Source organism: Pelmatolapia mariae, linkage group LG7, assembly GCF_036321145.2.
Source record: "Pelmatolapia mariae isolate MD_Pm_ZW linkage group LG7, Pm_UMD_F_2, whole genome shotgun sequence".
In the NCBI taxonomy this organism is placed as follows: Eukaryota; Metazoa; Chordata; class Actinopteri; order Cichliformes; family Cichlidae; genus Pelmatolapia; species Pelmatolapia mariae.
Genome location: NC_086233.1, coordinates 59,707,473 through 59,721,773, shown reverse-complemented (window position 1 = coordinate 59,721,773; position 14,301 = coordinate 59,707,473). Strand labels below are relative to the sequence as shown.

Here is a 14,301-nt window from a genome sequence, read left to right as displayed (position 1 = left end):
ACATTTTTCTATAGAGTAATACGTCTGTGAAAAGAATGGAAATTTGGAAAGCAACTGTTGACCCGAGTCTGACCTTTCACACTGAATATGTTTTGGATCTGTAGTTGTTTTGATAAAACCAAAAAACTGGTTCAATTTACAGATAAATCTATTGGGTTAATCTTTCTTAAGTCTCTGAGGTTTGCTCCCACCCCCTTTGTAGGGACTCCTGGTCTCGTTTACTCCTTCATGACAGAAGTCTCTGTTCTAAATTGTGTTTATCATGGAAGGTTTGATCTTCTGCCAGTCTAACCTGAAGCACCGGGGACATTTGAAACTCTTTAACTAACTGGTAAATCCTTAGCCCTTCTTAGCAGGCCAGGGAAATAACTTATAATGTTTGATAGCTTTCCCGACCTTAACATAAACTGAAGTGATCGGGAAGAATCATATAAGCACATAAAATACTACCATAGGGTGCAGCTGTTGACCTTGCTGCATAAAATAGGGTAGGGACCACCCCAGTCTTTTATAGACCGAAGTGGACTTTCCTATTTAAGGTAAGATCAGATGAGAAATCTGGTTGGGAGGCATTTTCTCCATTTCAGTTCCTTAAAATATGCCAGCACCCCCACAACACTCAGAATAGAACACTAAACCACACATCCTCCCACAGTTACAAAATTAGACTGTCTCTGTTTGTTTCCTACAGTGACAGAAGACCTGCAGTAGTTCTACATTTCTCATGTGCTGTTAAACACAATAGCTACAATTGTTTGTTTAAAGAGTCGGTGTGTAGTTATCAGCAGTTTCTAAGGCACCCTTGTGTTTTGTATTCAGGAAGCAGTTCTAAATGTTGGTGAAGTTTTTGACCACTGACTATATATTTTTTTTAAACATTCTTGACTGATGCTGAAATATCTGGGTCAGTTTGTAGTTGAGGATGGAAATTACAGAGCGCTTTTAAATCTAAGCTTTGCAACATTTAAGGAGGGTTTTTTTTTTAAATAACTTTTTCTTCTCACTTTTGTTGAAAATGCAGAATGAATTTGGACAAAATGTGACCTTATACCTCACCATCTTTTATGACTTGGTTTTTAAGTAGTGTTTTATTTCACGTGATGTGGCTGAGGATGAGAAATTATGCATATTCTTTTCAAATAATAGGAATATAAACTTTTTGAGCAGTCCCTAAGCAGGAGTAAAAGAAAAAAAAGGTCAAAGCATGTTATGTTCGGCTCATATATCTAGGTCATGTGGTCATCCAGTCGTTACAGGAAAATGATGGTTAACATGGCTGGGGGCAGTGAAGGGAGGATGGATAGAGCAATGGAAAGATGGGGGAGTGTATGGACTTAATCTGTGCCATCGTATTAAGAACATCTGGTTTGATGCTGGCTTTCTGCATTTTGAGGCTCTGGCACATAGCAGGGCCAATGTGTGTTAAGGTGTTGGAATGCAATTTAAGATTACTGGAAGTTATATGGACCAAAATAGAAGCCTTGTTTTTAATCTGAACACAGCTAAAAGAACACCATTCCACAGTGTCCTTCATCAGTGGGTCGAACCGCTGTTGTATGTGTCTGTGTTGGATTTTGGCGATTTCATTTTATTAATTTCAGAAACATTTTTCCTTCTCTAATAATGTAGCGTTCACTGCTAGTGTTGTTGACTGGCCACTCTTAAGTTGTGAAATTTAAGGTGTATCTCTGTGTCTGGTGACATGCAGTTCTCAGTGTAGCTGGCATAATCTGAATCTATCCAAGAAGTATTTGCATTCATCCATCCATGCACTTTCTTAACTTCTGTTTGTTCTGAGTCACAGGACACTGGAGCCTATCCTAGTTGTCATATTCAAAAGGTATGTTACATCCTGCACACGTCACCAGTCTATCTCAGGGAATGTTTACTCTTTTTTTTTTTAACATGCAGTAAACTAGAGCTTGGACCAGTTGCAATTTTCTTGGCTAATTCTGAGCTTTGACCTACCAATACAGGTTTTTTGCCAGTTCTGGTTTTCTTTCTAAGAATGACAACTGAGTAACTTTCTTAACTGAAGAATAACATGTTCATAATAAAAGAAGTTAAACTTTACAATTTCTCTCAAACTGCAAGTAAGTTACAGGATCTCTTGTCACTTAAAAAACAAAGCGTGTGGCTACTGGAAAACCGAGCAGATAATTTCTGAAAATGTATTGTGTGAGCACATTGAGACTTCTATGTGCGATTCATGGTTGTTATATCAGTCGAGCAAATTAATAACATACAGGTTAGAACATGTATACGTGTTCCACTCCCCTGCCTTCCCAGGCATGATTACTAAAAACAAACAGGCCTCATGTGACGGCAACTCAAATGCTTTCATCTCAACAAGGTAACTGTGGGTCAGACTCTTCTGTTGTTGTTTTTTTTCTTTTAATCTGTCCTTCTCTTAGTTTAAGGTTAATGTATGACACTGGAATATGTGTCATTGACTGGCCTGGTGCTGTTACCTTACTCTTATCTTTTCCACAAGATGTTGATATTAGTGTGTAAATATTAGTCTACCACCTGTGTAGCATTTGTGATAACTGAACCTCATGTTAGCCTAGCCTGGCAAACTTTGCGTTGTGTGCGGTGAGTGTTAAGAGGTGAGTTGCGTGCTGTGTTCAAGTATAACGAAGGTCAGTCAAGGGTTAGAACTGGCTAAGCGTGAAGAAAACCTTTTGCCTTTTTATTCTCATGGGTTGTGATCCTGTGACATTTTGTCTGTTGTCTCTGAAATACTGTATCAGTGTGAGCAACACTTATATTTTTGTGGCATCAGTACTTCTGAAGGGCAAGGGGAAACTGGCCCGCATGTCAATCACAGCTCAGCATTTTGTGCTGAAATGCAGCAAGTGCACATCAACCAGACTAATGGATTTTTTTTCTTCCTTTCATTCTTTTCAGTTACATTTGGGAGGGTGTTTATTTGGTCTTTGTGTTTTGACATGGATTTTTTTTGTAAGTATACCAACCTGTTGACTAAAGAGGAAAAAAAAAAAGTGAAATGAGAATAGAGAAGTGGACTAGGGAAGTGCACCAGCAGTGGGTAAGCTTACTGTAAAATAAAACGAGCATTCAGTGTAAATGGCAACCCTAGTGTGTGTGTGTGTGTGTGTGTGTGTAGGTGTGTGTGTGTGTGTATGCACAAAAAAAAAACCCCAAAAGAAAACCCCCCAAAAACCTTGCATTCTCTCTTTCCACTGAGAAGGCAGTGGGCAGATCTGCCCAATGCACTTGTTTGTTTGTTGTTATTTTTTATAGGGAATTTAGTAATAATTTCCTTCAATGTTTTTAAAATTGTTATTGAAAGAAGTTTTGATATGTGTTCTGTAAACTTTTGTCATCGTGCCAGAAGTAACTTGAGAACCCCAGCTCATATCAGTGATTATCAGTATTGTATAAATGCCCTTTGAAGAATACTCCAACTTCATTAGCCTCGTTCCAACTGCTTCTCAGAACAACTATAAACGCTTTGATTCCTGCTGTGTTCAGATAGAGTGTCTTAAAGGGGTCTGAGAGGTCATATGCTGGCCCTTACTGTAACCTTCTAAAGAATAAATACGGTCAGTGTTTTGGTTTGATACTTTTGTGTCTTTTTATACAAGTGAATGAAAAGAATGCTTTTCCTAACTTATTTGGGTGTTTTGTGTAATTCACAGTGCCTCAGCACTCAGTCGCTTGTTGGAGAGGAGCCTTTTATCTCTCCTTTGGCACTACATCATGTGCAGATGTAATCCTCCCTTCAGTTTGCAGCAGCAAGGCAGGCGCGCATGCAGTCACGTATGCGTAGCCACACTCTCTCTCTCTCTCTCTCTCTCTCTCTCTCTCTCTCTCTCTCTCTCTCTCTCTCTCTCTCTCTCTCTCTCTCTCTCTCTCTCTCTCTCTCTATTCTTTCTTTTTTTTTTTTTTTAAACTTGCGTCATTCAAGAAACACACATTAGCACTACTGTCTCATATATGCTTCACTGACAGGGTGACATGAACAAACACATTAAGCATGCAAGGATGCCACACCCATGCTCCGTCTGCTCTGCCACTGTCCTCATACTCAAGTCTTTTTCCTAACTAATCCTTCCCTGCAACAGTGAGAGCTAGCTGCGATTGGTTTGTCCTGTCAGTATTCATGTCTGCCTACATATTAGTCTGACTCGGGGCATGTACTGTAAGTGGTATTAATTCTGTGTGTGTGTCCATCACCATGCAGCTTGGCAGGCCATTGTGTTTTGCTGTTGTGTAATGCTCAAGCTTCAAGCTCTTTTCCATGCAGTCTGCACCCCACTCAGGGTTCAGCGGTGTACTACATATGCACGCATGCACTGCACCAAAACATTAGCTATTTATAGCTCTGACCCACAAGGACAAAAAAAGCTCCTTGTTGAATTTATCTTTTTCTGTGTCATGTGTTGCTCATTCATAGCTGCTTTTTTTGAAAGAACGATGATGCAAAGGTGGGGGAAAAAAGTGAGTAGAAGAGATTGCATGATTAGAAAGCATCAGGGAGTCAAGAGGTTGAAGGAATGAGTCAGTGGTGCAGAATAGGCAATAGAGGGAAGTAGGGAGTGGTTTGACGAGCACACGGATGTGAATGCTTTTGTATTTTTAATATGTGCGAGAATGCACTTGTAGCGGGAGGTCCTCAAGTAGTTCTCCAGCACTTAATCTAATTTCCAGTTTTACTAATTTCTATAGATTCAGGTGAATCGGTGGAGTCTGTAATACCTATATGTACATTTTCTCCTGCTGCACCTGCATCCATCTAATCACCGTGGAATAACGTGGGAGAGTTAAAGATGAATCAGTCTGTGAAAACATTCTTTGAATGAATTTTATATAATCCGTTGTTCTTCAGTGTTGTAATTGGAGGCTTGTAGGCGAGACCGCTATGTAGGTGGGGAGTCTACTGTATGTGTTTGCATACTGAGAGAAAATGAATGGGATTATATTGATCTGAGTGGGACAGAGTGTAGCTGTTCAGACAGACCCAGGTGGTTCCGCTCTGCCGGTTTTACAGTCCGCTCTGATTTGCTACGATCAGCTCGACATCTATTTGGTTGAGTATAACGATCTTTCTGGAAACTACTGTGAACCTCGGCAGTCGTTAATAACGTGCTAAGAATAGTTTGCAACTTGTCAATCGTTTCTGAGCTCAGTGGTGGCGAAAACAGGCGCATGCATACAGCATGTGTACACCCGTATAGATTCTTGTGTTTGTGTGTGTGTGTGTGTGTGTGTGTGTGTGTGTGCTTTTTTTTCTTTATGTGGGCTAGGTGGTCTGTAAGTATGACTCATCCACTCACTGCTATGAATTAACAACAGCACAACAACGGCTTGAAGCTACAGAGCTACAGCTTGATCCTGTACACATGTGCAGTTGCTGCATTTGTCCCTTTTTGTGGGTGGAAATGTGCAACTGTTTAGAAGATAATTCTTTGTGGATATCTAGGGAAAGACTGATGAAGCTGTGTTTTTGAAATGGGGACAATAAGAATAGCGTTTGTGTGGCTGGACACAGTAGATGTCTGTGGTCAGACTAACTGAACTTTCTTGAGGCTTCCATCTGTCATTTACTCTGACAATACACAGTGTGAACTGCTTGTCACTGCCATGCACAGTGCCATTATGTGAACAGGCTTACATGTCCTCGTACAGTAGGTCTTTGTTAGTGTAGGAGACAAGTGAAAGGGTGGGGGCTCTTATGGATTGACATAGACGGAGAGAAGAAGTGAATAAATATGGAGTTTGAGAGTCAGTGAAACGGGTTGAAGATCAGATTCAAAAGAGGGGGATCTGTAAAGACAGGATATTTCACTACTGGTAAATGAAAATATTGGTTGAACTAATGCATGCAGGCTCAGAACTTGAACGTTCTCTTTTGTTCCAACTACAGATTTCTTTCTTTATCTTTTTCTTCCTTTCTTTTTACATCTCCTTTGTCTCCATTCTTTCTTTTATGCGTCTCTCCCCTGCAGAGGAGAAGCAGGCCGCCAGGATGAAGGAGGAGAATTTGTTTCATCGGAGGTATTCGCTGTGCCCCAGTGCCACCTCCCCACCCAAAATTGATCCCCGCACCCTCACCCGGAACCTCTCTTATGGAGGAGACAACGACTTCTACAACCTCAGCCCAGGTACAAGGCCAAGATGTCACAAGTGACAAAATGTGATATTTTGTGAAATAGTGGATTCCAGTGTATGGGAAAGTATGGCGCACTGTGGTGAAACATACTTATGCCATATTAATCAGCAAACCTCAGCTGCTCCTTCTTAACTGCTTTGTGCACTGCCATGCTTTAATTGTTTGTCAGCAAGTTTTTTTCATTTATATGTGACTGTGTGTTGTGGGTTCCCACCAGGCAGTGAGACAGACAGGAACGGTCTCTCCATGCTGAGTAATGAACTTAGTCCTGTCTTATCACCAGGCAGCAAGGTAAGAACTCAGTTCCTGATTGGGCAGGTCCTCAACAGTTGACTATTAATGTCTCATTGGGTGAGAGCACATTGTTGCCTTTTGTGATGACTAGTTCTCTCTGATTGCTCATAGTAGTAGCAGAATGAGACATCTGAGAATTTTATTGTAGGGAAATCCAGTAGTTGTTGAGGCTTAGTTTCGGGGTTTTTTTTTAACAAATGGGTCACTAAAAAATATAGAAGGAAGTGAAAATTTTACATTGTGTTTAAACAGCACCAACACAACAAGAATAAATATAAAACTTTGAAATCTCAGGCCAGTGGTGGAAACTGTGTCTTTAGGACCATAAGCCATGTATTTGACACCCAGACCTGTTTTGCCCTGGTGCTGTTTATGTTGTATTAGTGCTAACTATCCTATCTGTCTCCGTCCTTATAAATATGAATTAGGAGTGGTAAATAAACATTTCCAGTGGCACTGGGTAATAGTCCTGTCTCGTCTCCTCTCCTCCTGTCGCTTTGCCTCGTCTTGCAAGATTGCCTATTTAAATGTGCAATAATTCACATGCGCAGCTGCATCTCCCACCCTGAAGTCACCCCAAAATACTGAGAATAGCCTTACCCTCGCATGTTGTCATTTACCCTGGATTGCCGTCGTGTACCACATTTGAAAAACGGCTTTCTCTTTGGATGTTACAGAATGCCTGTGTGGGCTCGATGATAATATTGGGTTAGTGCATATAGAACAAGTGGTTAAGTAACTGCACATCACAGTGAAATTGCAAATTACTTACCACTGTGATTCTAATCTCTGTTTACTTCAGTGCACCCTTTGTTGTTTAACCAAGGAAGTTAGTGGGTGTGTGGTCAAAGCACCACAAATGACTGCCTGCCAAGTTTCCTTGCTGATTGAAAGGGCCACCCACCCCTCTTTACAAACCTTTGAAAACAGTGAAATATTGGGCCCTTTCCAATTAAAGCAAATAAGGTTATTTAAACTTTTATTAACCACGAATTTATGTAAACTAAAATCCCTGCCAACAGCATTATTTGTCCGTCTTTTAAGTCTCTCTTTCCTTTCTGTCTCAACTCCCGCCTCCAGTCTGAGTCCAGGATGTTTAATGGTGTTGAGAAGGACTGCCCCTCCCCCACCGAGAAGCTGGCCCGGAAGGAGTCTCTCAAGGTAGAGGTCACATCCTTGCTTGAGATGGTCAGCAGCTGTGTTGACTCATGTGCATGCTCATTTTAAATGTTGCAGTATTCAAATATTTAAATGCGTACTTTTTATGTTAAGTCTTTGAACGTTGAACGCTAGAGTTAGTTTGACTCTGCTTCCACCTAGTGTTAAAACTTTGATATCAGTCCTTTGGTCAGTTCTGATCATTCATTATTGTTTCCTTTGTTTTTATAATGTTCTAAAGGTCCAAAAGCAGAATTATAGGCAAGAGAAGAAGCGAGCAGCTAAAGAACTGTCCACTGCACTTAAGGACCCCAGCGTCATCATCATGTCCAACTGGTTAAAGGTGTGAGACTATAACGATAACGGCCAGGATAATAGCAACCTTGCTGTCACACTGATGTCATTAGATGTCAACTTCACAGTTTCCCTCTTACTTTTTAATGCTCTTAATATTTAATGTGCTTTAGTTATGAATGAACATAATTCATTTTCTTTACTTTATTTAGTTGTACTCTAAATTGCTTCCACTCTCATCCCTTATGCTTCTTTAGATCCGTGGCTCTTTAAAAAGTTGGACCAGACTGTGGTGTGCCTTGAAGCCTGGAGTTCTTCTGATCTATAAGACCCCCAAAACAGATCACTGGGTGGGAACCATCCTGCTCAGTGCATGCAAGCTGATCGAGAGACCCTCCAAGAAGGACGGCTTTTGCTTCAAGCTGTACCACCCACTGGATAAATCAATCTGGGCTGTCAAGGTCAGGCATATTTGTAGGTTTATTTAGTCCAAATAAATTTATGTAATCAAAAACATGTCAGATTTTAATTGACATGTTCACTCAGTATTAGGACAATTTAATATTTTGTATATTTAGACAGTTAAATCTGATTGTAATTTTGTTTGTTTAGTAATAATTTCATTTCATTTCCTGTGTGAGAGGGAAAAAATCTGTCTTGGGTGACACCTAGTGGTTGTATTAAAAAGAAACTGGCTGTCTTCTTTTTCTCCTCGCTGTAAATGTTATTTTATGTATATTTGTATTCAATGATAATTATCTTGTTTAGTGCTGCATAACTCTCATGGCCCTCGAGAGAGCCATTTGTTTCAATTGGTACAACATGAATACACAACATGAAGCGTGAGTCAGTGTTTGATCCATATCCCCAGGGTCCCAAAGGAGAGAACGTTGGCTCCATCACGCAGCCTCTACCCAGTAACTACCTGATCTTCAGAGCTGCATCTGAGTCTGATGGTGAGGCTTCTGAAGGTGCAGCTTCTTGCATGTTTGATGAAACTATATATGCAACCAAACTGATCAACCCTTCTGTCCTTTAAAAAAAAATCTGCTCTCCAGGTCGGTGTTGGATGGATGCCCTGGAGCTGGCTCTAAGCTGCTCCAGCCTCTACAAGCTGACGGCCAAAGCTGGGAAAGAAGGAGATATCAGCACGACTTCAGAGTCCTCCCATATACTGCACCTGCTGCAGTCCACGGCACTCACTGATACAGAGCTGCTGCAGTAAGTCATAAACTCACGGACATATGATTGATTTCAGTCTTGCTTTTATAATTCGTGTTATTGGATCACCGATGATTCCTGTGTTCACACTTTATATAATTTCCTTAGGCATTAATAAAGTATTCTGATTCTGATTCTTAGTGCACTTTTAGTGAATTTGTATGTAATCAGCCTTATTTAAAAACTCTGCTAGGCTTATAAGAAACCATAGATTCATCACAATTCATACACCATTATTGCCACGGGCTCAAGATAGAAAAGTCGGTAGAATCACTAAGGGGCAAATTTCACTGGCTGAATAGCACCCCCGGGTATGCTTGGCTGAACTGAGGGCAGGATCTCACCTCATAGATAAGAGGTTTACTGACTAGGACCTGGGGCAAAATAGTGCTCTGTTTAGCTCTAGTTTATGAATCAAACTGGTCAATAAGCTACATTTTTCAGACATAGTTTTCAGAGCTACTCGCAGGCAGTGAAGAGACTGTTAATATTGGAGAGACTGGTTGATGCGTCATTGCTCGGCTGCTTTAGCACACAGCTGGGATTTGCAGTTTCCATCTTTGGCTGGCTTTTTCCATGCTGTGTCACATACAGCCTCTGTGCTTTCTGGTGGTCAGCTCAGAACAGTGGATGAAGAAACATGGATTCTCTGGAGACATTTTTGCTGAACGGATAACATCCGTTGGCTAACTTCATAATGTTTGGGACATTTTTTTTAAATCATTGAATAATCTGATTTCAAAACACATATTGTTAGAAAGAGCAGTTTGATGAGGTTTTTTTTTTGGTAGTTTTACCTCTCTATACCATCACAGTCGATTTGTAAGTTAAACAGTCAATATGATTGAAGTACAGACTGTTAGGTATAATTCAGGGTATTTTATCAAAATTTTGTAGCAACTGTTTAAGAATTACAGTTTTTTTAAACACCTTTTTCAGAGTCACAAAGCTAATTGGATAGTTGATTGAAAAATACTTTTTCATGGCGACTTTCCCTTGTTATTTAAATGTAAATGACGCAGACATAATAACTGAAGTTGATTCAAAGTGTTAAATTTGTATTTTATAGCTTTTCACTATAATTTAGTGCAATTTAAATATGTAACCCAAAGAAATCAGAATACTTTATTGATCCCTAGGAGAAATTATTTTTCGTTACAGTGCTCCATTATAAACAAACATTAACAGAGACAGACAATACACTAACTAAGAATAGCACAATATATACAGGCATATATATACATAAAAGTCACTTATTAATAAATAGCTGAAAAAGAACATGTGCAAGAAGGGTGTAGCTGTTGCAGTAAACAGTGTGTTAAGTGGATATGTTATACAGGGAGATGACCACAGGCAGGAATGATTTCCTGTGTCGTTCAGTGGTGCTTTTCGGTAATCTCAGTCTTTCACTGAACGTGCTCCTGTGACTGACTAGCATGTCATGGAGTAGGTGGGAGGTGTTATCCAACATTGTCTTTATCTTGGACAGCATCCGCCTCTCCGACACCACCTTGAGGGACTCCAGCTCCATCCCCACAACATTACTGGCCTTACGAATCAATTTATCGAGTCTGTTGGCATCTGCGACCCTCAGCCTGCTCCCCCAGCATGCAACAGCATAGAGGATCACACTGGCCACAACAGACTCATAGAAAATCCTGAGCATTTTCTGGCAGATGTTGAAGGACCTCAGTCGCCTCAAAAAATAGAGACGACTCTGGCCCTTTCTGTAAAGTGCTGTGGTGTTTTTAGCCCAGTCCAGTTTATCGTCAATGTGTACTCCAAGGTATTTATAGTCCTCCACAATGTCAACACTGACCCCCTGGATTGAAACAGGGGTCAAGTGTTTCCTGGTCTTCCTGAAGTCCACGATCAATTCCTCGGTCTTTGCCACGTTGAGCTGCAGATGATTCTGCTCACACCACGTGACAAAGGAGTCGACCACAGCCCAAAATGTTAGTGCAGGTGAGATTGGCCATTACTGGGCCAAAAAACCCAAATAAATCCATCAGAGAAAGAGAGTAAAAACTTTAGAAGTGGCCAATTCAACAGTCTGGTGCTTTGTTAAAAAGAAGAAATGCACTGGCCCGCTCAGCAACAACAAGAGGCCTGAAAGACCAAATAAAACAACGAAAGTGCATGATGACAGAATTATTTCCATGGTGGAGAAAAACAACCTGATAACATCTAACCAAGTCAAGAGCATTGTGTATCACAGTGAAAGTTTACAATCAAGAGATTTATACCTTTAATGAATGAAAATACAAGGGGTTTGCAACAAGGTGCAAACCTCTGGGTACACTTAAGACCAGAAAGACCCTACACGGTTCTAAAAAGAAAGTCTTTGAACTTAGTTCTGTACAGTTAATTTGGAACCTCTGAAGATGGGAGACTGTGTCCTTGTCCCAAACATTATAGAAGACACAGTATACACCATGCTAGTGTCATGTCTTTGTTAAAAGCTGGTGCATAATATAATATAAACATGTTAGTTTACAGTTTTTATGGTCATCTGTCATCCTGAATTTATAAACCAAGTTCAAGTTAGTCAGTTTAGCATTTAATCCAAAAAGCAAATAGCACTTGGTACAAATTAATACACAGATGGTACTTCACTCCTTCTAAACTTTATAGAATGGGAATCAGTCCCAATAATATATGCTGGAAATGTAGCTCAGATCCAAGGACATTCATGCATGCTATTTGAGAATGTGGGAAAGTTTATGCCTTTTGGCAAAAAGCATTGGACAAAATAGGAAGGTGGACTGGTTTGATAATACCCTTGTCACCAAGACTGTGCTTATTAGGGGATCGGTCTGTGTTACCTGGGGTTTCAAAATATGATTTTGTGGTTATAAAGGTGGTTGTGATCGCAGCAGCCCGAGTTATTCTCAGTGTGTGGAAGGAACCATCTCCTCCAGAATATAATAGGTGGGAAGAAAATATGCTGAAAATGGTGTCATATGAAAGATTCTTGGCTAGGATTAATGATGATATGGAGGGTTTTGACAAATCATGGGGACGTGTTTTTGGCTGCGATTGATGGATTTTATTTTGTCAGGGCAATTATCTTTTGTTAAATTTTATGCTTGCTATGTTGTATGTTTGTTTATGCACTCAGTAACGGAATAACTTAAGAATTTGATTTTATTGTCCCTTTTTTTGTGTACTGATAGTTAGTAACTATTGAAAATAGACCCAAAATGCAAAGGTGAATTAACCATGGGATTGGAAGGTGTCTTTTTTTGATTTTGTTTGTTTGTTTTTTGTTTGTTGTTTTGTTTTTGTTTGGTTAAACGTTAAAAACAAATAAAGACTTTAATTGCAAAAAAGAAAGCAAAAAGCAAAATGTGCATCATTAACGTGGCAAAATAGAATAAGAGTACATCAGAATTCACAATTCTCCCCCCCCCCCCCCCCCCTCCAAAAAAAAAAGAAAAGAAAAGAAAAGAGAAATAGACTTTTAGCTATGTTCTAAAAAATAAAAATACATTTTTGTTGGTGGCAGTCTCTGCATTTAATGTAGATGTTGCTTAGAAAGCAGAGCATTGTGCCATAGGAGAAGTGTGGGCACGATTAATAACGATAATGCTGGCTCATTACCAGCATGCACAATAGCAGGATATGATGGCGTACAGCCATCATTAGTCCACCCTTGCGTTTTGTGTTGTGACATGTCAGAGTCTGCTGAGGAAAGAGTCTGTTGAGCATGTCCTGATTTTGCCCTTCTTTGTGACTCACATGTTATCAGCCTTTATAAAGCTGGAAAATTGGATTCTGCAAAGTTTTGGCATTTTACTCGTGTAAGTGGATACATTCTGACATTGTGAAAGTGGTTAAAAACTGTTTTACTGAGATCTGGGTATCATGGGGAAAAAGGGAAGGATACATTGAGGATTGTGGGAAATGCCTTCCATTTCCCATTTATGTTGTCAGAGTAACTATGCTTATTATGCGCTCTGAGACTTGATCAATGTCTATGAAAAACAGTCATTGGACTTGGTAGGCTTAATTTCACAGCTTACACCCAACAGAGCGTAATCAGTATAAAACTTCTAATATTTGCTTTGAAACAAGAAAGCAGATTTGGGGCTTTGTATGAAGTTTGCAGTTAAATATGTGCTTCGGGTGTGTTTATTTGGTTATTTAGCCCTCATTCTGATCGGTTGGTGAACTGTTTACATCCAACATTAGAAGTCTCATTCCTCCTCACACCTCCCCTTCCTCTTACCTCCTCCCTCCGGACATCCATCCCAGCATTACCTCCTCTCCAATTCCTCTCCCATCCAATCACAAAAGCCCAACCAGTCACATGACTGACAGAGGAGCAGGAAGATGGAGCACAATATGAGCCATACACCACCCAGACAGAGACGGTAGCAGCACAGCCATTGCAGGCATGCACACAGACCGACGTATGCACACACACGAGCGCACGCACATTCAGGAAGCAGGTGTGCCAGAGTCGAAGGAACAGAGCGTCACCTTTTTTTCTTTTAGTGAGTAGAGTGAAAACATTCACACACTGGAGAGGAGACAAGGATAGGCTGCATCTGTGTTTTGATCCTTGAGGAAGAGTTTGTCTGTATGTTTTAAGACTTTGAGGTAAGGAAAGCTTATTTGCCTTGGGGTGTGTTTGGATTAATAAGTAACGTTAACGTTAGCTGGAATGTGACTGTTCAGGTTTGGCAAACCCTGGGTCATTTTGAACATGTAACTATCCGTGCTTGCAGCACAATGCAGTTATTTTCCACTGTCCCAACGGTTGCTCGTGTTTGTTAGGAAACCAAGCTTTGGAAATTGTCGGCATTGATTTTGCATGATTTAGGACTCTGCAGTCTCTGTCCACAGACTTCCATTGTCTGAATTTTAAAATGGCTGTAGGTTTTTCCTTTTTAGCTACCAACCTCATAAATCTCTCCCTCCCGCCCCTCACTCTCACTTCTTCCTCGTTCCTTCTTTGACAGTTCACAAGCTGATGTATGACTTTCTTCTTTTTCTTTTTCCATATTTTGTTCCCTTTTTTCTGATTAAGTAATAGCAGATCTGAGGTCTGGGCCTTTTTATTGCAGATTGCAAAATCACACAGCTTGAAAACACTAACTCAGCCCAGCATGAAGTTTAAGATAATTATTTTCACGAGATTATTTTTGGGTTAGTGTAAGCATTTGCTGCACAGACCATATGTGTTAGGA

General features: G+C 40.2%; 1 protein-coding gene across 3 annotated transcripts in view; it reads left to right on the top strand.

Moving 5' to 3' along the window:
- Positions 1-14,301, top strand: part of osbpl5 (oxysterol binding protein-like 5) — a 47,488-nt gene that overhangs the window by 20,427 nt on the left and 12,760 nt on the right. Inside the window, exons 1-8 of one of the 3 annotated variants that reach the window (XM_063480007.1) lie at positions 5,693-5,820; positions 5,976-6,131; positions 6,357-6,430; positions 7,514-7,594; positions 7,833-7,934; positions 8,143-8,346; positions 8,757-8,841; positions 8,944-9,106. In XM_063480007.1, coding sequence (XP_063336077.1) covers positions 5,996-6,131; positions 6,357-6,430; positions 7,514-7,594; positions 7,833-7,934; positions 8,143-8,346; positions 8,757-8,841; positions 8,944-9,106 — 845 coding nt within the window. In that variant the 5' untranslated portion in view covers positions 5,693-5,820; positions 5,976-5,995. Of the gene's footprint in view, positions 1-5,692; positions 5,821-5,975; positions 6,132-6,356; positions 6,431-7,513; positions 7,595-7,832; positions 7,935-8,142; positions 8,347-8,756; positions 8,842-8,943; positions 9,107-14,301 lie in introns of those variants that run through there. The other 2 variants (XM_063480005.1, XM_063480008.1) reach the window with 2 other exon arrangements.